A 27,201-nucleotide genomic window follows, 5' to 3' on the forward strand; every position below is an offset into this window, starting at 1 on the left:
TCTCGGTCTTATGTTTCAAACTTCTGCTTTTTCATGGAAAATTATCTTGAATGTGGTGAGAGGCAGCAGGCCTTAATTCAAATATAAGCTTTTTTCTGTCACAAATGGTAGAATCTCTCTTGATGCATAATTTGCCTTTATTCTGTCTCTCTTCTGATCAGCAATTTACCATATCAGTCTACACGGATTTTCTGAAACTCATTCTCAGGATAAACTTATACCTTGATTACCAGTTGTATTCACTGTTAAACTGAATGTTCCTTGTAGCTCTGATTGTAAAATGTGTTCATATTAGAACTGACTCTATTCTTTTTTTTTTTCAGTGCATCTCTATATTTACTTCCTCATCTTCAAAACTGCTTACTTTGATTCTGTGGCATTTATCCTTGGTGTTCTTCTGTATCCCATTTTCAGGCTTTATTTTCCTTTCCCAGTCTATGCCACTGTAGTCAAATCTACAAAAGATCCCCCTCTCTTGCGAGTCTGGCAGCTTTTGCCCTGTGAGTCGGTTCAGTGCCTGCACAAGACTGAAAGTTGAGAAAAGTTGTTCTGTTATTTATACGTGTGTGCAGAAAGAAGAAAGTCGTAACTGTGAGTCTGTGCCAAATCTTGCCACTAACAGGAACAAGGACTTAGCAGTGAAGTTTGACATGTTAGGTGTTATGGCCCAGATCCAGTTATAAAAGCAATTATGCAGTGCTCTGTATGTCAGTCTGGAAATAAAAATGCTTCAGCAGAAAGGTTACACATAAATCTTCTTTGATGTCCATACAAAAGGAGTTTCTTTAGTGCCAAAGACCAAACCACTAAAGAATTAGTGTTGCAGAAGGTTGGTAGTGTGTCATCCTTGACTTAGGTAATATTCTAAGCGAAGTTGGGGTGAAGTGTAAATAGACATATTTTTCTGTTCTAACATTTTTTTCTGTTGTTATATGATCCCCTGTCTAGTTTAGGAAACATTCATGGAACGGGGCAGTGAAAGAGAGGTATCCTTCTGTTGATTGGGGAAAATTTTTGCTCCCTGTCATTGCAAATGTTTAAATCCTGCTGAGAAACCTTGTTGCCATGGCAGCATTCAAATTCTAGCAGGTCTTAGGGTCATCTGCACTGCACATAGAGTACAGATTAAAACACATGGTCATGTTTATTGATGGTAGGTTTTCTTAGTGATTCAATGGTTCTCTGACAGCATTTGTTTATAGGAGAAACATGGCTTAAATTAGTTCTAATTAAAATCTGTCAATGCTGGTAACACAGAAATGTAATAACTTCCTTTTTGTTTAATGCATACCATAACATTTAATGATAAATTTGCTCTAAGGAGTTTTCCTTTCCCAGAGCAGATGTACCGTCGTGGACTGTTCTGTCCTCTAGGTCAAGTACAGATCTATGTAGTAAAAACCTCTTGTTAAATGTCTTTTGCAAAATAGACCCTTTGCAGGCCCAGGATTTAACAAGGTGCTCATCTGGGGTCTCTTGTCTCTGTAGTTGTTGCAAGTTACCTGGTCTGGACAGCACCCTAAAGGCAGTGCACAGAGAGGCTGACAGGAAATATTTGAAAGAGGGCTGTATGAAATAATGATGTGGGCTAGCACAGAGCATGAAGGAAGAGGAGACAAACAGAAGTTGGCTTTTAAGGAGGGGTGGTTCTGGAGTGAGGAAAGTTTTCAGTATTGTTTGATGCTGCCCTTTACTTGAGCTGATCCTTGGGGCATGGACTGTCCACAAGTTGACTTTTGGTCGCTGTGCTTTATAATTTCTCTTACGTATTTATTATCCAGTCTCCAGGAAGAGAGGAGGTCAACTTTTGACCTTTTTTTAGTTATTTCTAAGACAGCCAAATAAATTTTTTTAGGGGTTAAGAAAGAAATCTCTGAAGCTTCAAGGCCAGGTGTTTGAAAGTGATGCATATGTCTCTAGTGAGAGATGAAAGTTCTATGAGAAATTTAGAACATGATGTTGGGAAAAGTGTAGCTAAACAATTGTTTTGACTCTGTTAATGGACACTAATAGCTATGACAAGCAGTGTGAAAAGGGCATATTTGGCATTTCTGTGTCTCATTTTGCTCAAAATAACTGAGTGAGCAACTGTAAACCAATTTAATACTAAATTTAGAATTACACAAAAACAAGGCAAAAATGGCCTAAAGATATTGTAGTAGATGACAGCAAGAGAATTTGTCACAGACACTGTAGTACAAGTTCTTTAATGTTCACTTTTCCCTCAAGGGATTTCCTTTCAAGTGATGCCACATACTATCTGTACATAATGCTTGCAAATTCTTCTTAACATTCTATTTTGTATCATTTTAGGTCTTTGTTTATAAAATTCAGGGCATATTTATTACTTTTCTGTCAAGTTGCTTTTGTAGAAATATTATTGTGGAATTAATTTGTTATTCTGAAAGCTTCAAGTGTCTTATTTTCTCTTGTAGTTCACCCATATTGCCTTGCCTTGTATATGTTTGGGTTTTTTTTCCAAATGCTTCTGTATTTGGAATAGTTCCTTTATTGCACTGGATAGTCCTGAAGAATTCAGGTGGGATTTGGACATAACCAAATAACCTTTTTTTTTTTTTTGGCATAACCAGCCACTGTGGTTCTCAGCACACAGCCAGTCATCTGAAAGAGTCATGTGTTATGCTTATTTCCCTGGCTCCAGTGAGAGAGGATTGGAGGTTTTCTTACAACTTTTCTGACAAGAGAGGGTTGGAAGAGGTGCGATGTAGATTGATCTTGTTGCAGGCATGGTTATGAATATCAGTTTTGTCAATTTAAAAGCTAAACTTCGTACCCATCAAGTCCATTATGCTTTGAAAATTGTGGGGGCTGTACTGTGTCTCAGTCCTGAGGAGATCATTCACTGCTGTGGAATCCTGATCTTTGTTAAACAGAGAGGATAATTTGCCATGTATTAGTCTGTGTTCCTCTGCAGGATTCTGCTGCTCTCGGTGCCATCAGCAGTCACTTAATAGTGTGACCTAGATGAAGTAGACAAGAGTTGTCTCTGGCTTTCTTGTGTAGTCTGGAGACATTTGAGAGAATGATTGCAGGCTTGGGGGAGAAAACCTCTGCTGTCAAAACTCTTGATTTTTTCCAAAAAAAGAATGCAGTACTACAGCAATGGTCCTCACAGTCAGGAAGCTGTGTAGAGCATCGGTTGCTTTGCTGGTTGCCAGCAGCATGTCTGGTATGCTGCACCTGCCTGCCTCTGAGAAAGTGCAAATGGACAAGGGACTTCTACCAAAGGACTCGGCCCTTTTTGTACATTATAATAAGTAATGTACAAGAAAAAAAGGAGTTTGCTCAAAAGGCTGAGTTGGGGTAGAGTTTAAGCTGAGAAATAAAGGAAAGCTTCAAAAGTAATTTGCTACAAATCTAATATTTAGCTGTCCTCTCTTTTGTAAGTTAATACAGAGTTTACTGTTGCATTTTTTTAACTTCTCATCATGTTTTTCCTTTTGTCTCTTGTTTTTGCAGGCTGGGTTTGGCTATGGATTGCCAATTTCTCGTCTATATGCGAGGTACTTTCAAGGTGACCTTAAACTCTACTCAATGGAAGGTGTGGGTTCAGATGCTGTTATTTATTTGAAGGTATGAATTTCACCCTTTTATAAACTATTAATGCAATGCAGGTTGTTTGTAACAGGTTCTTTTCACTTTTCAGCTGGTTTTCAAATTTCTTATTGCTATCTTTGACACTTTTACCTAAATCTGTTGCATAAAATCCTAAACCCCAAGGTTTTATATAACAATCTGGCACTAATACTAATTAGCTTGCTGTGATTTTCCCTTTGTTGGATTGTTGTATTTTGTTAACCTGTCATAAGTGGTGAATCTTCCAAGAACTGTGATAAGAGATAATTTTGGTTCATGATTTTGATTCTAATTTTTGGCCATAATAGAAATTACAAGAATATTGGCCACCTCCTGACTAGTAAATATGTTCTATTTTATGAAGTTCTTGATGCAATAGACTGTATTGATCCTGTTATTTTCTGGGACAGCCCAGGCTCATGGGCTAAAGGGTGACACTGCTTGAATTCCAGCAAAATTTAAAAGAACAGTGTATAGCTTGTGTAGGTTGCTGGCTTTGCACTGTCACTGTGCCCTGCTGTATATGGCAAGTGAGTTGTGGGCTCCTCTGCTTCTGATGGGTTTGATCCTCTGCATGTGTGTGTGGAGGAAAAGGGTCTGGCCTTTCTCAGAGGAAAAAGGTGGCCCAGGGCACTGAACTGGGTCAGCCCCCACAGGTCAGTGTACTGGCAGAGCCCAAGTGCCTTGGGGAGGGGAAGTGTTGGAGTAGCTGTCTGCTTTATGTCAGTGACAAATCCCACTAAAGTATTTCGTGACCAAAAATCTTTTTCTTGCCATCTGTGTAGACACCACTCCCTGGAAAGAAGGGAAGTATTTTTCAATGCTATTATTTTATTTTAACTTTGACTGCAACTTTGAGTATAGCTAGAGCTACTAGTCGTAGCTCAAGTATTTTCAAAGTAGTGCTGTGACATGCAACACTGGGATAATTGTGACACTTGGGTACAGAAGCTGTAATTGTAGAGCTCCCCAGAGTATCACCTTGCTCTTGTATCTCCAATGATACCTAACCATTGCTTTTGTTTTTTTCATAGGCCCTTTCAAGTGAATCATTTGAAAGACTTCCTGTTTTTAATAAGTCAGCGTGGCGGCACTACAAGACCACACCTGAAGCAGATGACTGGAGCAATCCTAGCAGTGAACCAAGGGATGCTTCTAAATACAAAGCTAATCGATAATTTGCCACCTTTTGTCTCTGTTGGAGATGACCTCTGCATTCAGTATAAAGTCTCTGCTTTGTTCCAAAATCCTTCAAACCACAGTAGCTAATTACTTCCAAACAAAGACCTAATCAGGGCATTGAAAATACTAAGAACAAAGTGATGATTGGGACTTGAAGGAAGGCACTGAGCACGTTTGGTATGTGAATCCTGTGTACTTCACCAGAATATGCTTGGTTGCTTCAGTCATGCATTGACAAAAGGGATTGCACTGTGATTGCACTTAGGAACACGATGTTGTAACAAAAAGATACTATTTGAAGGGGCCAATTCTTATTCCAGTGTAAGGATTGGTAGGATGTGCAGAATCCCTTAAAGTGGTGAATAGTATCTTGCACAGCAGTATGGTGTAAGAGAAAAATTCTGACGTAGTTAAACGTGTGCTTCATGCAGCATTTTGTATTGCACAGTGTCACCCCTAAGAGAAAATCCCTTTGAGCTCTTCTGATTTTATCTCTACTGAGTTTATAAATGCATAGTTCTAAAAGGGTTGTGCAGCTTTAAATTGATGCTTTCTCCAAATTCCCAAACCCATTTGCCATGTGCATACAAAAGTTGTGTTGTTACAAGACAGTAGGACTTCCACTTCTTGGTATGCAACTTAATGATTTTCTTGACACAGAAGTGCATTTCTGTGCATTTTTCCTTGTTTTGAGGAAAGCTCCTAAGTAGTTAGATCATTTCTTCATACAAGAAATTCTGTCAGTACAGGGGCAGGGGGTAATTCAAGTTCCTATTCGCTTATCATTTTAGAGGAATTGGGGAGGGGAGAGAAATGCTGAGAGGCCAGACAGCCAGTCATACAAATGAATTTGCCTTAAGATTGTTGGTTGCTTGAAACCTGATTAGTTTAAAACCTGTAAATAGTTTGCAAAGTTATTTATACATTCAATGTCTGACTACAGTCTGGTAATCTGAATTTGTAGTGTATATAAAGATGTTGTACCTCAGCTTTTGGAACATGTCATTGGTCTAATTACATGAACTGGAAATACAGTAGAAATGGGAGGGACAAAATGTGGTCAGTACCTGGTTTAAGTTAAAAAACATCAAAAATGAAAAATATACAAATATTTTCCCCTTAACTTTATTGTAAGGGTCACTGCTGACTATTAGAAAACTGTTCTTCACAAAGTCTTTGCCAAATGCTTTTTCTGATACTATGGCCTTTCAGAAAAAACAGTGAAACTTGGAAGCTCTGGTGATACATTAGCTGTGGCAATAAAGGAGATGAGTTGTAAGCAACTCTGATGCACCCTTAATTTCTCTTAGGTGTTTTGATATTTTTTGGAAAGCTAATAGAGGTTTTAGCATGGAAAAGTGAAACTTGTTTACTGAAATTGTGGGGGAACTGTCCCTTTTGTCCTCCCAGTTATTTATTTTTCTAAAGAACAGATTTATTAGGGAAATGCTGAGAAATTCCTAGGTATTTTAAAAAAAGAAAAAGAATCTTAGTTTGACTTAACAATAGTACTTTGCACTTCATAGCACATCTCATTGAAGGATTATAAAGTGCTTTGAGCAATAAACTCCATAGAGCCCCATTTCTGAGGAGTCGAAGTTCTTGCCTTGCCTGTTGCAGCGAGTTCCTGAGCGTGTGGGAGCAGTGGATGAGCTCCCAGGGCTCGAGGTCGCGTGGGTGTTCCCAGTCACAGGGACTGGGATCAGGCCCGTGGGAGCGCCAGGTCCTTGTCTCCGTGGGCTGCTGCCCTTCCCTGCCGGGCAGCTGCGGAAGGCTCCCCCCGGTCAGCTGGGCAGTGCTGCCCTCGGAGCCCCCTCTGCCAGAGGCAGGAAGAGGAGGGGGCTGATGGGGCCCTCCCATTCCCAAGCTGGACCTGGCCGGAGGATCCTGGCAGGGCACGGTGAGGGTGTGACACGTGTGGCCTCCAGAGCAGCAGCTTCCCAGCGCTGCAGGCACTGCTGCAGAGAAGGCAGGTTGCTATTCAAGCAATACAGCTGTGGTGAAACCAGGGCAATGGTTTGACTGAAAACACTGATTGCAAGTTACAGCTACTAAAATGTAGTCATTTATCTTCTGCCCCCACCTGTAACTTCGTACTGTTTTTAAAATTATTTCAAGTTGCATATGCTTTATAGTAATTGCAGAGATTTTGGTTAAAGATAGAAATTTGTGATGAAACTAATATTTCCTTGGTTGCATGTGGTGTGTTTTTTATAGAACATTACCCAAAACATTCCAAGGAATAAGGCAATCTACATAAGAAACTTGAATTTCAGCTTTTGTTAGAAATTGTATTTTGAAGTAGTAAATCCTGACCTGGTACTTGTTTTTTGCTGTCTCCTTATACATGACAAGGAGAGGGAACAGAAAGGAAAGATGCTGACGCATTGGACTTGTTCTCATGAAGTGCATGTAGGCCATGGAGCCATGGGATGTAAACCATGGACACTGAGAACAAAAGCTGGAGTTACCATGGGGGACATTTTGGTGTGTTAGTGATGTCACTTGAGCCACAAAAACAACCGGCTGCTTACAGGACTGGAGTGCTCCAGTACTTGAAAACTGAACTCCTCTGAAATGACACCCACTTCCAAGAACCCTGAGCTTGTACAAACACCTCAAAAGAGCAGGCTGGAGCACAAGGAATTGATTTTCTTTCCATTCCCCAAGGTCTTTATGGGGGCATTACAATGAATACGAGAGCAAAGCAACTTTTCTTCTCTCCACCCTTGTTCAGGCAGCCTTAGTGGCAATTCCAGGTGTGCCATCAGTTGTTCCCCACTCATTGTCCTTATGCCATGCTTCTACATAGTGGTATTAGTCTGAAAACTGTTTTAGGAAGCAGCAGCAGCAGATCTTCAGTTAGAAGAGGGTTTTTCAAAGGCTGTGCCTGAAAAATGAGCAGGGGTGGGTTTTTTAATATGCCTAGTTTAACTACAGACACTGATTTTTTTTCCCTGTTACTTCTACCTTTGATTGGAATATCTTAAAACTATGTTTTAATATCTTGGGGCTTTAATTCCAAACTTTCTGGTGATACAAAAGTATATTTCCTTTTCATGAATTTCAGAGTTATGGCTGGCTGATGTCATTACAGCCTACTTTTCTTGACTTACAGGACACACAAATACAAAAAAAAAATGTTTTCACTGAAAATGTTCGTTACCTGTGTTACCTGTTGTGTTTATGATTAACAAACTGAACAAGAGATGTTTGCTCCTTAATTATTCCTGAGAATTTACAAACACCTTCTCTATGTCATAGTGTAACAAATAATTTACTTTTTGTCCATTGTGCATTTTTCTGGTGTATGTGTCTTGAATGTAATTTTATTAATCCTCTGCCTAGTTTAATGTTAATAGATATAGAAGTCTCTCCAAATGATGTACATATTTGTGCTTCCTGCTTTTCTAGGCTTTGTTTTGGGGCAACAAGGGGTCTTTCAGAGTCTGCATTTGATTAGAAATATTCATAAAATACCAAAACGCTTCTTTTGCAACTCAGGTGTAGTCTTTGTGTAATTGACTATGATGACCTAGGAGAGCACAGAGAAAGTCTTTGTCCTGCTGCAGTCTGTGCTACCTCTTGGGCAGTGTTTATAGCAGGTCCATTGGCACATGCTTAAAGAATATGGATATTAATTATAGTGTTCTTGCAAAACTCAGGCTACTTTTTGGCTATGAAAGGCTGCATTTACTGCTACAACTGGGTAGCATTCTTTTCTTTGTCCTCAGTAGCATTTGCTTTGATACAGCTGTTCATTTTTTCTAAGTGAGCAACAGTGATCTTCAGTGCAATCTGCTGTTCACCTTCACCCAGATATAGTATTTAAGGTGATATCTTGACCTCATGGAAGAGGTTTCCTCCCTCCTCACCTTATTAATAGGTACCTCTAGATCCTTATGTGTGAGGTGCTGCAAAAATGGTCAAGGTTCATTAAAATAATTCTGTAGAAAACTGCCTAAATGTTCAGTGTTAGTACTTCTCTTGATGATAACCATGCCCCATTGTAGTGTTCCCTTTCCTTGCTTGTTTCCAGGTTGACGTGGTTTCTGGTAGCTGTTCCTTTCTTCTTCCGGGCATCCACACCTGTCTATAGATTCACCTATGTAAAAGTGGTTTTGCTGAAGAGAATATGATGGCACATAACAGAACAATGTGTTACTGACTTCAGAGCTTGAGTTTGTTCACAAATGAGGAACATTGCTATAAACTGTGTGGTGACTTCAGGGCTGAGTCTTGCAAATACTTGTACAAGTCAACAGTGTACGAGAGGAATGCCACTTAAATTAATGTTCTCAGGATCAGGACTCGGGCTGTTGATACTAATTTGAAACAATGAAGATTTGTGTAATTGAAGTGGCTTTCTAATTAAAAATAAATAAGAAAATTTAAAGTTCATGTGCTTTAATTGGAGCATTATGTTGCCTTAAAAGTCCTCAGAAATCAGCATAATGAACTTGTTTGCTTCTTAAATCTGGAGGGGTTTTCATGTAGCACTAGAAGGATTGATGAGTGTATGATAATTCTGGCATTGTCCTTCTGGTGTTAATTGCTTTATTGATTTTTTTTCCTTTGAATTGAATACTGCCAAGTGGTGTTGGACACAGTCCTTTGAAACCCGTGCCCTCTGCAGGTCACGTCAGGCAGGGATTGTCCTCAGGGACCTGCAGGCTGGCTCACCTCACATGGGAGGTGTGCTGACCCTGCCTGGTGTGTGATGAGTTTGTCATGTGGGTGGAAATCAAGTCCCTTTGTTCCCAAGGTCAGGTATGGGACAGCTCCTCCTGCTGAGCTGCTCAGTGTTGCACCTGGCAAAAGCGTGGGAAAGTGGTCTTGTAGTGCCTTTCCTCTGAGGTGGCATCCTTTGAATCTACTAAACCTGTAATGGCAGAGTGAGAAGGTATTTTTTAATGAGATTACCTGGTGATATTTTAAATTTATTTTTAAGTCTTCTGATACTTGTCTTGTTTCTGGTCTGTTACCTGTGTATTTGACTTGTGTATCCTCTTGTTTTCCTTTTTGCTTTCCGTGGTTGACAAATAAAACTATGTCAAAACTACATGTTGACATTTTTAAGGGACTGGCTTGGTTTCACATAGTATGGAGCTCAGTTTGTGACTGGAGTCCCAAGGTCCATTTCTCACATGCCTAGAGAGGTGCACCTTCAGAGAGCTGCTCTTGGGAGCTCAAGAAGAATTTTAGCATATGAACAGCTTTTGGTTTGGGTTTTTTCCTGCTATATAAACCTCCCAAAAGCTAATTCTCGGATTATTCTTGACAGCCAAAATAGCTCTTGTAAACAGGTCTATAAGACCCAAGGCTTTTACCTTCAAATTTCTTCAGCGTTCCATGATGTTTTATATGCATTTGTAAGATATTCAGGAAAATGAAAAAACCCAGTTTGTTACCAAGCTGTTCCAGAGCAGGAAAGTGCTTGGGGACCCGTCCTGCTTGGCTCGTTAGCTTTCTTATTAAGTAATAAATGAGGCTCCAGATGGCCAGATTTTGCTGGAACTGAGATAATTTTCATTCAGATTAAGAATTTATTTTAAAACTTCAGCTGAGAAGAAATCTGTGTGTTGTACTTTCTCACTGCTTACCATTTGCCATGATGGGCTATTCACAGGAGATGAGTAGTTAATTAAGTAGCTCAAAATCGCAAAATGTGTCAGCGTGCACTGCATATTTGACAGTTGCTGCCTGTAGAAGATAAAGCAAACAGTTGTAGCAGCAGTATAATGAAGATTTATGGCTTTAGGATACAGACATATGTGGGAGAACAATTTGTAATAAGGGATGAGTTTCTTGTTATACAATTCATGCCTTTTTTAGATGCTGTAGACTTACTCAGTACTTCAATTTGTTGTTTTCAGTGGAAAGAAGTCTTGCAGTAAACAGTTTTTAAATGAAGCGAGACATATAAAACATGTCAGGCATGCTTGATAGGAAAAAAGAAACTTTTGTAAAATGTCAGATCAGTTTATAGTCATGATCTAACTCAGAGGCTGTTTTTACTTGAAGTTGTTGTACTATCTTGTCTGGGAGTTGCATGGAATGTAGTAAATAATGCCTGCTGTGTGTTGTCTAAGAGCAGCAGCCATTTAGAAATGGTGCCACAGCAATCCTGAAGTCCTTTTCTGTCCTAGTGAGTTGCTTAATTTTTGTATTTCTTTGGCCCAAGTTACTCCCCTCATGGGTCTCCTAGTCCTAAGGCAGTAGGCACATCACTGTGCTTCTGCCAGTGTGCAGCTGCAGCCAGCATTTGAACATTGTAAAACGATTTTCTGTTTTGCTCTGCCACTGTGGATTCTTTTCATGTATTTAATAAATGTGCAGGTACCTGCAATACACTGATTTAAAATATCATTTTCAGAAAACTTCAGTTCTTCCCATTTTCACGGTCCCACGTCGATGGTTTGGTATTTGGAAGCTTTCAGAGGAGTTTCATTGCAGTGCTTGTGGTTGTGGGAGCTGATGCAATGTTATGCCATGAGAGCTGTCCTGGCAGACTTGGGACTGTGGGTGTGCATGGCTGCCCCGGAGCACCTTCCTTGCCTGATCCAGTTGGTTCTTCACCCTTTGGTTAATAAATCTCTTTGTGGACATGGAATATGGGGTCCTTAGGGTGGTGGAGGTTCAACACTTCAGGCATGGTCAGATTTGCACTGAGGTAAGGTGGCTCTCTCTGTGTGTGCTGGGTGTGAGTCACAGCTGTGAGGTAGTTTCTCTCTGTTGTTGCACTAAAGGTCAATTTTCCCCCCCAGGGAAACAAATCTTCCTTGGTTTTCAGAGCTGGGTGTCCCTTCAGTGAATGGGTGTCTGTGGTCAGTGTGAGGCAGCACTTCAAAACTGCCTGTGTAAAACCACCGAGTCCTGCATGTTGTAATGGACAAGGCTGCCACTCACAAACTATTTCATAAGTAGCCATTTGTGATGGGTGAAGAGGCTGGAGTTCTGCTTTCTTCTGGTCTTTTGAAACTAATTTTGTCTTGCTGTTAGTGCTCAAATACATAATCTGAACTTTTGGGTTCTTGGTAAACAGTTGAGTAAGACATGCAAGATGTCTCGGGTAGTTCTCTGTGGGTACAATTTCATTCAGGTCAGAATGGCTGGAGTCAAGTTCTGTTGATGGCATGGTACCACCATGGCCCATTGCATAATGGCTGGGTTTTAATTGGCTCCTGTGTGGTTTAGCTCTACATCCTTAATGAAAAATTGATTTGACTTCCCAAAGTGGAAATTTAAAGGTGTCAGAATAGAGGTGTTTGACCTTGCGGGTTTATTTTTTCTTCCATTTCTTTAAAATATACAGACTGTGAGCTTGTGTCTAACAGTTCTTCGTGTTCTCTCTGTGGCTGTGGTACCAGGTTTGTGCTGTGGGGTCATTTGAAGAAAAGGTTCTCTTGAGGAGGAAAAAGGAAATTAAAACAAACCACCCAAGATTTGTGATGCTGTTTGAATTATATTTAATTTGGAACCAGCTATTCTAGAGGCATTTTGTTAATTCTTATACAGGATATGGTTTTATGCAGTTTTGTTTGCATGTGAACAGTATGAATATTTAAAATGTTAGGTTGTTCCTTTTCTGGAATAAAGGCACTCATTTGGGAGAGGCCTTTTAGATAACCAAGGGGGAACAAATGAAAATTTCCCCCAAGGTACAGTTTCCCATTTTGTTTTGGCATTTGGCTTTTAATGACATGCTACAGAAGTGCAAGCTCAGGACACTGCTAAAAATGAAGCTCATTAACTTTAAAACTGATGATGATATAAACTATCTTAAATATGGCCAAGTAGCAAAGTAACTGGATCCCTACTGGTTAATGTGTTAGTTTTGAAATAAAAGAGCTGGAGCCCAGTATGGTGTGTAGAACATTAAAATAGCATCCCCTGTTGGTAATCAGAACTGGTCACTTGTAAAGAGCAGGCTATAATTAATCTGCTCTTACTGCACAGATGATGCCTTTGCAGTTCACAGTCACTTCATTTTATGGAAAACCAGTGCTTGTAGAGAAATATAATTAGAGAATCACAATAATATGGTAAAAAAAAAATACCACAAAATGTGTTGAAGAGGACATAATTTATTCTATCAAAGCTGTTTCTAGAATTTGAAGTATGTGTGAGACTTGATGTGCACATGCAGCCTGGTTGGTGCCACCAGGGAGGATTTTCCCTTTGAGTGTTCCTGCTGTCATGTGCTTAGGCACAGGAATAATTGAGATAATGGAACATTTTTGTCTTGACTAATTCTGTTAAACATTTTAAAAATTAAATTGTATTTGTGTGAAAGGCAGAACTGCCTCACCTGGCTCAGAACTTGCAGTTCCTCATTCCTTGTTGAAGCAGGGATTGATGCTGTTGAAGAGTATCCAAAAGAAGATGGAGATAGCAGATGTGAAAGAACTGTTGGAACTGGCCATGAGTAACTGCTGGGGCAGGGGAGTTCAGGTCTCATATTTGAGGAACTGGTTGTAACATGGGAGCCTGCTGCATTCCGCTGGGAAATCCGGTGCTTGTCCTGGGAAGCACCTCCATTTTGCTGGAGTCTCAGTCCCACATTCCCCACTTATGCATGTCCAAAGGCTTTCAGTTATTTTTATATTGGGCTGTATCTGTCTCTCCTCCCCTCAGGAAAAGCCAGGAGGCAGTGGCCTTGATTTCCATTTGGATTAGAAATGTCGATGCTGCCCTTCCATACACCAGGAAAGGGCCTTTCTTATAGAAAGAAAAGGACAGAAAACACCTGTGTGTGTGTGCTTGTGGAACACACATTGTGTTTTGAGAGGACAGCGAGCTCTTGTCAAAATCCAATCAGAAGAGGAGTTCTTAAGATGGTTTGGTTCTTGAAAGGGCCTCCATGCAAGAGGCAAAGCCCTGGCTCCATTTTCTGCCTCACTTTCAGCTCTGTTTGATGAGAAGGTCGGGGAGTTATGTGGTATCACACAGGAGACTTCCCATGATGGTTTGGTACCCTTTTGCATGCAAATTTACTGTAGCATCAAACCCTTCCTTCCTGCTGAGCCGACAGGCCTGGTGTTAATTCAGGGACTGCCTTGTTCCTGAAGGGTTTGCCCTGAACCAAAACAAGGGTCTCCTCTGGTCTGGGCTGCACATCATCAGCTCACTCCCAGGGATGTTCCTTACACATCTCCCAAGAGGTACCAAGGCACTGCTGAAACAGACCCAAATCCATCTCAGGTCGTACAGGTAACCGTGTATTATCTGGGAACATTTTGGTGCCGACTCTTTGCCATTAAATGGTTTTTCTCCTATGCTCAATGAATATTTGCATATTGGAAATTTGCTTATTCCATAATTAAAAATGTCCCAGCTAGGAAGTCTTGAGCCTCCATTTGCTGTTTCAGCTTCTCCCTGCCTGAGGCAGGATTGTTGAAGAAATAATCTTTAGAGCTGCTGCAGGTACTGACTTCTTACAGAAAGGTCAAATGGGAAAGAGCAAAGCAAGAATATTGGTACACCAGACTGACTTGGTTCAGGGAAGAGTCAAGTCCAAAAGCCAGTGTCAGGATTTGTCCCTGTGGCTCATGTTTGCTGCTGCAGTTTTCCATCTGGCACTGCCAAATATCATCTTGGCACCCACGAGAGCAACTCAGTTGCTGCTGGGGATGTTTTTCAGCAGTGGAACCAGAATGGCTGCAAAAGCACCATTTCTTTCTTGCACTTTGAAGTAAGAATTAAAATATTGGCTCCTGATTCCACTGTGTTGGGACAGGGAAAAGAAGGTATCACACTGCTGATGTCATGCTGCAACTTTCCAGCTGGGACAAGCACTTCCTCACCTTCACCCCCACTGTTCTGGCTGTAAGGTAAAGGCAAGGAGAGGTGATCCTCTTAGTGCAGAGCAGCAGAACTCAAGCAGCAGCCTTTTGGGCATGTTGGCAGAGCTGCTCTTGTGGCTTTGTGGGGGTGTAAAGCCCTGGGCTACCAAGGATGGGGATGACAGACACTGTGCCACCACTGAGGTTTCCTCTGCAGGTTGTGTTCATGTGTCCAAAGATGCTGTAAAATGAAGGGGAGAGGCACCTGTGTCTCTCATACACTTTATTGTTCATGTGGAGCTTGGCTGATAAATAGGACTGAATTAAAGCAATACTTGTGAAAAGGAAAACCCAAAAGTGCAAAATTGCCTCCCACATGTCCAGACACCATGAGGTTCTGGTTTGCTGGAGACAGCACATGAATGTACCAGCAGGGCAAAGGCTTCAGCTTAGTGATACCCCAAATGCAAACAGGACAATATGGTACAGAATATGGCTTTGTTGCTGGGTTGCCACGTGTGTGACCCTGAGAAACAGCTTCTGTTAACAACAGGTCACTGGTGAGTTTTTCTCTAGTTCCCATGTACAAGTTGTGGTGCTGTCTCCATTCAAACCACTGAGCAAGGGTTGCTGAACAGTAAGTGCTAGGAAAGTAAAATGAACAAAAAACAACAGTAAAAGCCAAGAACAAATCCCTGCCCACCTCCACTGCATTTGGATATGGCTCTTACAACAGCACCAGTAGAAGCAGGCAGTTCCTACGGTGGTGTGTGATGAGAAGGCTTAAGACTTGCAAAGGACCAGAAAAACTAACAAGTGCATCCCAGGTATGAAATTACAGTAACAGGTTGCCTAAGGCTGAGAAAGGTCTTAATTGCATCATCCCATCAGGCACACAGCTGGTGGCAGCTGAAATATCTGTGACTGTCCCTTTACATATTCCACCCTATTTCCTGCTCACCTGTGTTTGCAGCTCTGTGAAGGAACTGGCTTGACCCCAGAAAACAAAGTGCATGAGATGCTGTGTACTTGGTCTTGTGGTGGTGTGAGAAGTGTCTGGCAATGTGTTGCCAAAGAAAAATCAGTTACCTCATACTGGAGGAGGGATGAAAACTGTAGGGACTGAGAAGAGTGTGGAGCTAATCTGGTGCCTGGTACTAAGGTCTGTCATTTACTTGCCCAGAAGAGTATCTGGCAAGGTGTCTACTGACCAACCAGGTCACCCAGCAAGTAAGGACAGCAGTCGGGGGGTCCTGCTGCAAGCAAGCACAACCACCTCACATACTCGGGCATCTTGGTCCCTCTTTTTTTTTCCTAGAGAGATGTGGAGTTCTCCCTCCCCCAGCATTTCCTGTGCTGCCTTTGCAGGAAACCAGCAAATGCTGACTGGTGCTGCCCACGGCAGCCAGCATGTCCTGGTGGGTTTGCAGTTCCAGGCAGTGGTGGCACAGAGTGCTGCTGTGGCTGCCTGTGAGACAGGGACAGTGGCAGCCTTTACCTGCTGGCCTGGCACCAAAGCTTCTGCTGGGCTGCAGAGCCTCAAACGTGCCTGTGCAGCGAGGCAGCTGTGCCAGGCAAACCTGGCAGCCAAATTGCATCAGCAGCACAGCCCCACCACAACGCTGGGGTTTCCTGCAGCTGTGGGGCGGAGCAGCCCCAGGGCTCAGGAATCCTGCCAGCTCCTGCAGCCACCTCAGCAGGTGTCAGCTGAGGGACTGAACAACGTGGAAACAGATGCCAAGCAGAGCTGGCTTTGCCAACTAGGAAGATCAGCACTGAGGGGAGAGCTTCACTTGTGTCATGTGTCATACACGTGTCATGGACACACAAAGAAAACAGTTGTGCCTAATCCTGTTCAAAAAGTTTCCTTTTCTTTTTTTCCTCCGTATTAGTGTAGAGAAATAGCCTTGAGATCCTCTGCAGGGGCAGTGTGTCTGTAAACACCTCTTGTTTACAGTTTGATGAAAAGTTTGTACTGGCCGAGTGTCGTGTGACAAGAGCAGTTTGCTCATCATTTGCTGATATATAGCTGGGAGCAGCAGGTTTTCCTAAGATGCCACATCCCAAGGCCTTGAGATATTTTTATAATTCACCAGTAAAAAACATCAGCATCTTCAAATTCTCTTATTTCCTACACCACCACATTCCAGCTATGGCTGTATTTTCATTTACTTTCTTGCCTTCAAAGTGCAAAGCCAGGGAGCAAACCAGAAGTGATTAGGCAGCTGTACAGGCACTAGGAACATGGAGAGTGATTTTATAAAGCAAAAAGCCTGACTCCTTATATATACCCCACACAGAGGCTTGGTCAACAAGCAGCACTGAATGTTAAATGGATTTCCACCAACTTGCTTGGAGAGCTCTTCATTTCAGTGCATGATTTGGGCTCTGGGACAGATGTTATTCAAAAGGAAAAAAACCTCAACTTTATTCCCAGTTTCTCAATATATTTGCTGCAGCAATGCCATTCCTTCATGTGCCAGAAGAGCTCAAGGTCAGCAGGGTACAACTGCATCTTCTCTCTGCAGGCTGCAGCCAGCACTTCCCTGTGTGCTGGGTCTGGATCAGGAGCCAGCTGGGCTCCTCCTGCCAGCCCCTTTCAGTGCAGAGCTCCCACGGGCCTGGCCTGGAGCAGCAGCTGGAAAGCAGCAAGACAGGGGCAGGAACTTGCACATGGTGTGTTTTTCTGTCAGTCCCTGGGGCTGTGCTGGGCCTCCAGCACTGAGGGAGTGGGGATGGGATAAGCTCTTCCTGAGATCTCCCTTGCTGTGCTCCAGTTCATTTTTGACATCTCCCAGAGCACGATCCTTGCTGCCAGAGATACCCCTGGTGTTCCTCACGCTTCTCCCCATCCAGTGGTTGAGTTCATAGCTTGTTCTTCTGTCTCACGGTTAAAAAAATATATATTTTATTTTTCATCCTCGTCTCCCTCGCTCATGCTGCTGAGGGAAGCAGAGGCAGCTTTTGGAGAAGAGGGAGGGGAGGTCTTATTGATGACCCAGGGTGGAGATGGAGAACGGGACGGAGAGCGGCCTCGTGTAGGACTGCTGTTTGGGCTCTGCCGGGGAGAAAAAGCCTGGAGCATTCGGCCGCTTCGTTCCTGGAACATCTGCTTCTGCAAAAGCAAAGTGAAAAGATGCTCTTTGAGTACTGCACAGAGGGGAAAGCTGGGGCAGGCAGGGGTTGCACTGTGCCTCCCACGGGGGAGTGAGCAGGGAGCCAGAGCCCTGGAGCATGACTGGTTTGCCTCTGCTGTGCTCATGATAACCTGGTCCTTGCATGCCAGTTTTTACCTCAGCTGGGCCACCCCCACTGTGAGAACACCGTGTGTACTGGCCTGAGCCACACATGGGGGACTCCCTTTGTGGTTTTTGCACGTACTGGTCACGATGTTGTCTTCAAAGGTCACTTTTCTGCCTGAAAATATTCCTAGTTCCAATATTCCACCCAATATTCCTAGTTCCCACAGCCTTTTCCTTCTAGAATGTTAGGAAGGACCATCCGTCTCCTCCTGAGCTTCCTAGCTTTCCCAGCCTTTCTTCCTCTGTCCCTTCTTAAGGGAGACAGCCTAGTACCTGCCAAGTACTGGCAGCCACTTCCCCAGCTCCATGCAGCAGGCACGACCCAAACCCATAAATTGAGGGTGGAAATGTCAGAATTTGGGTGTCTGTTGAAAAGAGAAAACACTTGCAGGCTCTGTGTTTTGCTTGGAGCTTTATTGTCACTTTTGCTTTGTAAAGCTGAGTGGAGGCCTGCTAGAGTTGATGGGGTGGAGAGACACCTCTGCAGCCAAGCAATCTGCTACACTAAGGCAAGTGCCTCTACTCATTAGCAGCAATGTGGCCTTGCATCACGCTGGGTTACGGAAGACATGGTGTGTGCTGTGCAGCTGCTGCAGGCTTCACATGGAAAGTGCCAAACCCGAGTGCCCTGCTGCTCCTCCTGGGCATGGGGAGCAAGAAGCCTCAACCTTGGCTGAAGTACTGGCAGTTGAGTCACAGGCGATGCTCGGCTGAAAGGAAGATCCAGTCCCGACAAAAACGTTAAGTTACCACTCAGGACTGAGAAGAAAATCTTGTGCAGAATGCATGGGTTTGCCTGTTTTAGCTGAGATGCAGCTTGCAGTTGCCCAGTTTTCATCTTGTTCCTATTCCCCTTCCCTCTGCAGTGATTCTGCCCTGTGCTGACACAGTATCTGGCTGCTGATCTTGCTCCTCCTCCTCTTTGAAACTCGGTATTCCCTGCCAGTGGAGAGGCAGATGCTGGTTTCCCCCTCAGGGTTCTGGGTGTTTGCTAAATCCCAGGGCATAAAAATCAAGCACAAATACTGAACTTAGCTGTTCCTCTGAGAGCTCCCTCTCCTAATTTACAAACTCATCATGTTAACCTTTACTGACTCACTTTTAGAGCCTGGATGTCACCACAGTGCAGAGTGGCAGAACAGTTCCTGCCTGGAGCTACACTTCCCAAGGCTCTTGAGCATAAAACCCCAAGGTGTGTAACCTACCCCTCCACTACTGGTAGGTCCACATTAGTCAAGGCTTCCTAAAATCTCGATAGTTAGCAGATGGTGGTTGCTCCTGATAAATGGTGCCAGGAAGCATTCAGATAGGGGAGGATTTCGGCAGCTGAGAGCTGCAAGGATGTCACCAGGGCTGGCAAAGCCCCAGAGCTTGTTTGCAATTCAGTGGTAGAGGTGCAAAACTTCCCTTTAGATCATGGAAATGTGAGGTTCTCTTAGCTTGTTTCACTCTCACTGAAGATAATCAAAAAAAAAAAAAAAAAAAAAAAGTTTGATATGAAATATCTTTTCCCTGGCCAATCAAAAGACTTTGACTTCCTTCTGTTGTCACTTCTAACAACTCAGTGGCACAGTGGTGCTTTGTGGTGGTGTGGTGGCAGTGCTGGAGGACATCCAAGTGCCCCAGCCTGGCTTGGCCTGCACTATCCCATGTGGCAGGGAGTACTTGACTGTGCCTTAGCCACAGAGACTAGAGATGGAAAGGAGAATCCCACCTTCCTGCTAATAGCAGGCTGTAGGACACCTGCTTCCTAGGCCTTCAGTGAAGAGTTTGTTGCTGGAACAAACTGATGCACTCACACCTCCAGCAAGGCAAGTGCACAGCCCCTCCACGTTGCCTCCTGCATTAGTGCTGAAACCACCAGGCTGCTGGCTAAAGCCACAGCTCTGCAGGAGGAGGAGGTGGTGTCACTCACCTGCCTCAGAACACCTCTTCTCTCCAGCTGTGCCCTAGCAGGATCAGTAAGCCATGCCCTTTGCAGGCAAGGAGCTTCTTGGGTCATTGGGTGCTGAAGAAGTAGAACAAGTGTTAATGGCTTCCTTGGAGTGTTGGAGGATTAGACAAGGCTGGATGCACCGTGGTCCTTTACCAGAGCTAGGGAAATAATTTCAAAGCCTTGACTCAAGCAAGTTTAGGTACACCCAATCAGTTTAGGGTTTGTTTTAGGCAAACTTGCTACTGGGAAAAAATATTTTGCCTGTTCTGAATTTTACTGCCTGTATGTTGATACTCCTTTGCTTTACAAAGCAAGTGCCAGTTGGGTGTCTGCTTTTGAGCTGCCGATTGTTCCAAGGCCATTTTAGGTCCAGGCTGCAGACAGGTGGTGTGGCCTAAACACCATCTCCAGGTTCCAGTTGCAACCTGTCTTACCTGAGCCCCTGATGATGTCTGAGGTGCATCAGCTGTTTGGAAGGCAACATTCCCCAAGTATCCCTGTGTGCTGAGCAGGGGGAAGCCAGCCCCTTGAAGGGACATCTCATCTGCAGGGATATTTCTGAGAGAGACTGGCACAGAAACCCTGGCCTGTGAGCAGTGCTTTCTCTCCACTGACCTCAGTTTTAGGTGCATCCTGGTGCATGTCTGAGAGGAGCTGGAATGGACACCTGCTCCCTGGAGTGGTGTCTCTGCCATTAGGCCCTGCATGCCAGGCAATGTGGTGGTCCTGTCTCACATCACAGAAAGGTTTCATGCCACACTAATCATTGTTTCTGACCTCTCTGTGACTCTCTTGCAGAAAACATATGCACAGGGGGTTGCACAGGTGGGCAAAATTGCCAATGGATTACAGACACCTAGACATTTGAAAACTGACATTTTGACCTCTTTCACAAACAGGCATTTTTCTGTGGGTTACACAGCCCTTACTTTTAGAAAATTGATGCTAGCCTGAAGTATATTATAGTAATTATTTGTGAAATAATAATGGCATGCACATTACTGATCTAGGAATCCAGCATGCCCATAACAATTCCTGTACTTTTAATGTCAACATTAAAAGCAACTTCTAACTAACAGTGATGAGGCAAATTAGCATTAATAACAGTTTTGACACTAATAGTGTTATCATTTTTTAAAAAGTCTTTCCTGTTGCCAAGGCTCAAACTGATTTTAAAAAACCTACACCACCTCTCAGCTTGCTGTCACTGATGCTTTTCCTACAACACTATGAAGAGATTTCATTCCTCTTGTTCTTAGCAAAGGTCCCTGTGATTGCACCAGACTTACTCTGGCCAAACACTTACTCAGGAATTAAAATAAGAGTTTCAATTTGGTAAAAGGTTTTGTCAGCAAAGGTTTTAAAAATGCCATTTGCATGCACTGTTGAGTGAGTAGAGCTAGGAAATAGGATCAATGCTTTTGAATTCTTTTCCTCTCTCTGTACAGCTAAACTCATCTCACCTCCTGTGGGTTTCACATACTCTGCTAGCATCAGCTTTATTTATTCAGCACGTATGGCCAAAGGACCATCCCACATGGGAAACACACCAAGCTCCATGGGCAACAACTCAAAGAGGAAGTTTCATGTGGATGTGGACAATGCAGGTAAATGTGGGCATTTCATCTGAAGAATTGCCTTCTTGCCCTCCCCCAGGAACATGACAGTGTCAATGAACAAACTGCTACATAAGCTCGCTGCTCGTGTGGCTGGGGCCTGTGTTGTTCAGCGATTACTGCCTTTGTGTGGACAGAAGTAGCTGTATGATGACAGTCTCTGTTCTGAAGCCTTCACAGCCTAATTTTGGGGTTTTCTCAACTGAGTGGTAATCAACATGGCAAGTCAGTGCAAAGAGGAGAACTCCAGTAAGAGGCAGGCACTGCATGACTTGGTAGCACTGAGTTGTGACACAGAACTGATGTGTGTGCTTTTAATTCACAAAAGCTTTGTGATTCTTCCTATGTGCTTGTTTATAAACAAAATACCTGCTGAGTTCCTTCCAACAGAAGGTGCCTTTTTCACTCAAGAGTTTGCAACCAGAGCAGTGTCTCTGAGATCGTGCCTGCACTGGAGAGTCTAGGCTTTCATCCAAACACAGACAAAGTCTACATTCAATTTAAGCTTTCTTACTGGTTTCAATGCACCCATACAAGCAAACAAAGCTTCCTGAGGTTTGGCAAGCTATCAGAACTGACAGATGGGGGTGGGGCAGGACTCTTTTGGGGCTCTTTAGTGTCACTAGCTCACTACTCAGTGCATGAGTTTGGTTTGAGCAGGTTTCTCTCCAGAAAGATGCTGTTGCAAATTCTGAACTGCCTTTCCAAGGCATTTGAAGACCTTTAGCAAATGGCTCTGTGAAGCCAGCACATACCAAGGAGAGCTTTCCAGTCCCACCTGAACCTTCCCTGCTGTCCATTAGATGAGCCTGAACTTGACAAATAAAATAATTTCCTGTAACTTTATGTGAGTCATTTTTAAAGTTAGAAAATTATAATCTTCTCCTGCTGCATACAGACCAGGAAGAGAAGTACTGAAAATCTTTGCAATGGTCCTGTTGTTCCTCACTACCTCCAGTGTAGGTTGTCAGAGTAGTTGCATTTAATGCTAACAGGACAACAGACTGTATTGGCCTGTTTGCTTGTGTGGTGCTGTGATGCAGCTCTGCTGAATACACCATTATGTTCATCATCACACCTTCACAAAATACAGATACCCCAAACAAGCAACGGCCAGAAGCAGCAAATCCTGCTGTAGCAGTATTGGTATGCATTAATGGCTTCAGCAGCCAGGTTTGCCATTACCCTGCTGTGCTGACTTTTGAGACAAAGAGCAGCAAATGTATCTGCTCTTCACCTGTGTTAGAGAGGAGAAATAAAAACACTCAGACTTCCTGGAATGGCAGAATACCTACCCAAGCTCCATCAGGTCCAAACAGCTCTAAAAAGTTGCCAATAAATTCCCTGGACTTCTCTTCCCATTTCTGAATGAGGTCATGGCTCTTCTCTTCCACCTTGTAAACAAATTCTTTTGACTTTTCCTCCACATTCTTGACTTTTTCTTTCATTTTGTCCACTTGGTTTTGAAAGCGGTATTTCTTCTCCTGTTTTAAAAGTGTGGTCAAAGATTAATAAAAAAACTTGGAAATAATTAGCCACAGACAGTTAAAAAGAATTGCATTAATGCATCCTAATACATATGGCCTTGGTTAGCTATTCTCACATTATTTTTATAAATGCAAGTTTAGCATTTGTGGAATGAAGTGCAGAAGGTACATATTGAAAAGATTTCTTGTGTGATTACTGTGTTTAATCCACTTTATGAATCTTTCTGTATTTTCAAACTGAATACACTTTGATATGAATCTTGTGAAGGATACGTGAAATTAACAGGTCAAACTTCAGAGTCAGCGAAAGGTAAATCTCCCTATGTTTCCTGGCAAATGCTGCTGACTTGCCAGCCTGGATGTTAACTTGGGCTGAAATAAGGAAGGCTGTGCTCTTGAAGGTGTGGTGGTCTGTGTAGAAGCACACATCACTACTGACTTTTAATTTTCTGTTAATTTAATGGCCATTTGAATTTATTTTAAAAACAAGCACTGAAGTGGGGTTTATTCTAACTCACAAATCACTAAAAGAACCATCTTTGCAAGCCACAAGCACAAAGAAAATCCCCAAGGTCCAAAGAAACCCAACTTCTTCTGTACCTAAAGAGTGATCATCCCTTTGGCTGATGAGGAATGAGGAAACCAGTGTTCTTCTGCAAGCAAGACCAGTGCTTTTGTGAAATCCTGGGGATTTCATTTTGAGACAAACAGTCTGTAGTGCAAATCAGTATTTCGGCATTTAAATTACTGTAAGCTAAACAATCATGTCAGGTGTTTCTTCAGGAGACATCAGTGTCTGAGATGGGAGCAAGCATAACTTATGCAACAGTATCTTAACCTCACAGCTGCTAAAGGATAAATTTGAGAATCTCCAAGGCATCCAGCATGCCTTATTTTAATGGATATTTGCAATAGTGATCCTTCTGAGTGGAACACTTACAAGCATGATTCTTTAAAGGTGTAGAAGACTTCTAAAAAATCACAGTGAAATAATTATTTAATGCCCTGTGATCTGGGGTTTATCTGCCAGACTTCAAAAAATTAAAGAGATAAACTCCATCGAAATGACACAATTCAGTCCTTCACAAGGGGGTTTCCAAGCTCCAGGGAGGGAGGTGAGAAGTCCCATTGTGAGCCATCTCAGTCACAAGAGAGATTTCAGTTATGTAGGTTATCTTGAGGTTTTAAGTCAAGACTTGAAACAGAAAATGAAGGAAGGTAAAGTCTAATTTCCATAAAGTGTTTAATTCTCCTTGGAGGGGCAGGTATGTATGTAGAAGATGAATAATCTGAGCCATCCTTTCACATGGCTCTCCTGCTATTGTGGTTTCTGAGCTCTACAGCAGCATCTTTTATGTACCAGCTTCCTAGCATACTTCACTGTCTTCTGAAAACCATTTCAGCTCTCCCTAGTAATCTCACTGCTCTGTGATTTGCTTTGTTAGGGTTTTCTTGGTTTTCTGTTTTGTTGTTTTTTTAATCCTATCACACTGTAGAGAAACTTTGGATCTTAAAATCCATGCTCTCTGGGCTGCCTTCTTGGAATAAGAATATAGAAAGAAATCATGTGTTGGGTGAATGGCTGAGCAGCTCCTGGTGGAAGTGTATGCTCCTTCCTAGTGTATCATTGTCACCTACAGCTCAAGGAGGAATAAGCAGCAGATTTGTTAAAAGTGTAAGATGGAAACAAAGCTGCTAATTAATAGGAGCAACTAAAACTACCCTCAACTTACCAGTGTCTTTTAAATTAAGTTCTTTCCAGCTATTTTAAAAGCAGCAGGAGGAAGATGTAATTTCTTAACCTTTACTTTACGTTCAGGATGCTAGGAGAGTGTTTGAGGGGCAAACGTGGATCACTGCACTCACATTTATGAAACTGACATTCAGCTCCTTGGCGGTGTACCCTCGCTGGAGGTTGCGCCGGGCGTACACATCATAGTCCCGGACGATCCGAGTGATGATGTCCGACGTGGAGATACCTTCGGTTCTCTGCGTAGGTACAAACATTCCTGAGCAGTGGGAAAAGAAAGCCTGCTGAAAAAACTTGGCAGGACCAGGCACTGTGGCAGATAGCTGAGAATGAACACCAAAATGCCTGACAAGGGCAAGAGGCTTGCAATTCTACTATATTCCTAGCTCTCTCCTGTTATTTCTGTTTGAGTTTTTCTCAAGTCTTTAGAAAGACTAAAAATTGCCCTCTGTACAGTGTCAGCTGTGAGGTGGAAGTTACCGGACTGGCAGAGGCTCCCGAGCCAGGAAAGCCAAGCTTCACAGCTGTGGCCAATTCACTGAGCAGTTCTTTCCATAAGCACAGCCCTTATTTATTGTTATATAAAGGAGCAGGGAGGTCTGCTGCTCTCCTTTATTTCCACTTCTGTGCAGCACCATCTGACAGTCTGTTCTGCTGAGGAGAACAGCCAGCCTCTGCCTTGACAAAAGCCAGGAAAAAGATGCATTACAGTAACTGGAAAACACCCTGGAGGTGCCAGTGGTTTGTAACAGGAAGATGAAGTGTAATGGTAGTGTTTCATGTCCATCGAGCCATGCACGTAGCTGCATAACCATCCTCCCTGCTCTGACAAATCAGTCCCAAAGAAAACTGGCCATTTATCAATACTGCTCTTATCTTCCTCAACACAACTGAGAGATATGTGGCTTTCTAACTGCTCCCCACCAAAGCAGGAGCACCTGAACTGTTAATGCAATTCACAAATGCAATAGTAGCAGAGTGCAGGCACACCTTGGTTTAGTAGTTATTTAGAGCTACAAAAAAATTGCTACTCTCACTTATATGTAATTGCAATGTGAAGCTGCTGATGAAAGAGCGAGAGAACATGGAGATGGTCTAGGAAAAAGAAGTAGTGCTTTGTCTTAAAATGGTGTTATAGTTCCTGACAAATTAATCCTCACACATTCACTTAAAGTAAGCGGCATTTTCCAACTCGATTTTATTGGGTTGGAAAAAGACTCAGAGAAGGAAGCTTAGCAGCCTCTTATGACTAAATGCTATGTGATATATTTTCCTTCTGATCTCTAATTAATACTCTGCTAAAAAAATAGATTACTTTAATCATGAGCAGACATGTTTCCCTGACTGTTGCTTTTCAGGCTTGCACCAGTCACTCAGGAAACTATTTTTGGAAGCAATGAAACCCACTTGGAGCCAGAAACCTTTATAGATAAGAGTTACAAGAATACATGGACAAAATCCAAACTCCACCTTTGTTAAGCTGAAAGTGGAACTGTAGGTGGACATTACCCTCAGTTGCTGACTTTGCTTACATCTGCTTCATGTGTTGGACTGATGCATGTTTTCCAAGCTAATTGTTCAGACGTGCACAGTTTCAGTCACTGCACTGTCACCCAGCTCACCACTGCCCATACACCCTCCTATCCACTGAAGGCAGTGGGGAATTGGGAGCCCATGAGAATCTACCCAAGGAACTCTCTGGTTCCCATCCACTTTTCTGCTCTCCAACAACCTGATGTGGGAAAATGGGAGTACTGGAACTATGGAAAAGAAGTGCAAATGCATCAATAGCCCTGGTTTATTTAAAACACAACACCTAGGAGAAAGGGGAAATTAATTATTGTAATAATGCTGCTCTGGAGCATTAGGGACTATTACAGGGACTGTTACTCAAAACTCATCACAAATAAGTTAACATTATTCCCAGTTTATACTCAGCAAAATTCAGCCATACAGGACTCAAGATGCTTCTCTGGTATCTTGTGGTGCCAGACACAATGGACCACAAGTCCCTGAAGGTGCAGGTCCATAGTCTCTTCTGCAAAGTTTGAGTTTCTCATCAGGTTGTGTGTGCACCATGCCTGTGCTCAAGGACAGCAGAGAAGGGTGTGCCAAGTTTGGGTGCTCTCACACCAAGTCTGGTAATGATCCAGTGACACCAAGAGCTCCTGTCATGTTGTCCTGTGTACTCAGCACCTTACAGAAGAAAAGCAAAATAGCTGCCTGTTCAGCATGTGTGTAGTATGTCCCTTGGTGACCCATTCTTACCAGAGGGGCCTTTTTTCACTGCCCACTGAAGGAAGCTGGCTCTGAATCTATACAACAGTCATTCCCAAAGGAAGGTTTTGAGTCTGATACCACAGGGAGGTTCACAATAGAAAAAGAGCAAGAACTGCTGCTATAAAAAGCTTATTCCTTCAGGTCAATACCTGGTCTATAGCTGTCATTGTACAGTTTGAGAAGGTCACTTTGCATGGCATATAACCATCAGGCAGATTGCTCTGGAATTTTTTCAAGCCTCCAATATACATGTCTATGCAGAACAG

The 27,201-nt window shown here is 42.8% G+C and overlaps 2 protein-coding genes across 4 annotated transcripts in view; one reads left to right on the top strand and one right to left on the bottom strand.

The window, feature by feature from the left end:
• PDK3 (pyruvate dehydrogenase kinase 3) overlaps positions 1-6,361 on the top strand; it is a 50,468-nt gene extending 44,107 nt beyond the window's left edge. The window contains exons 10-11 of the mRNA XM_021552978.3: positions 3,481-3,594; positions 4,632-6,361. Of these exons, the coding sequence (XP_021408653.2) occupies positions 3,481-3,594; positions 4,632-4,775 (258 nt within the window). The 3' untranslated portion in view covers positions 4,776-6,361. The remainder of the gene's footprint in view (positions 1-3,480; positions 3,595-4,631) is intronic.
• Positions 6,362-12,846: 6,485 nt separating this feature from the next.
• Positions 12,847-27,201, bottom strand: part of PCYT1B (phosphate cytidylyltransferase 1B, choline) — a 43,026-nt gene continuing 28,671 nt past the window's right edge. For 2 of the 3 annotated variants that reach the window (XM_021552981.4, XM_021552980.4), the window contains exons 6-8: positions 24,772-24,914; positions 22,714-22,902; positions 12,847-17,679 (exon numbers count right to left, since the gene is read on the bottom strand). In XM_021552981.4, the coding sequence (XP_021408656.1) occupies positions 17,473-17,679; positions 22,714-22,902; positions 24,772-24,914 (539 nt within the window). In that variant the 3' untranslated portion in view covers positions 12,847-17,472. Of the gene's footprint in view, positions 17,680-18,261; positions 18,577-22,713; positions 22,903-24,771; positions 24,915-27,201 lie in introns of those variants that run through there. The other variant, XM_021552982.4, reaches the window with a different exon arrangement.

The sequence above is a fragment of the Lonchura striata genome, chromosome 1 (genome assembly GCF_050655825.1).
Source record: "Lonchura striata isolate lonStrDom1 chromosome 1, ASM5065582v1, whole genome shotgun sequence".
NCBI lineage: Eukaryota > Metazoa > Chordata > Aves > Passeriformes > Estrildidae > Lonchura > Lonchura striata.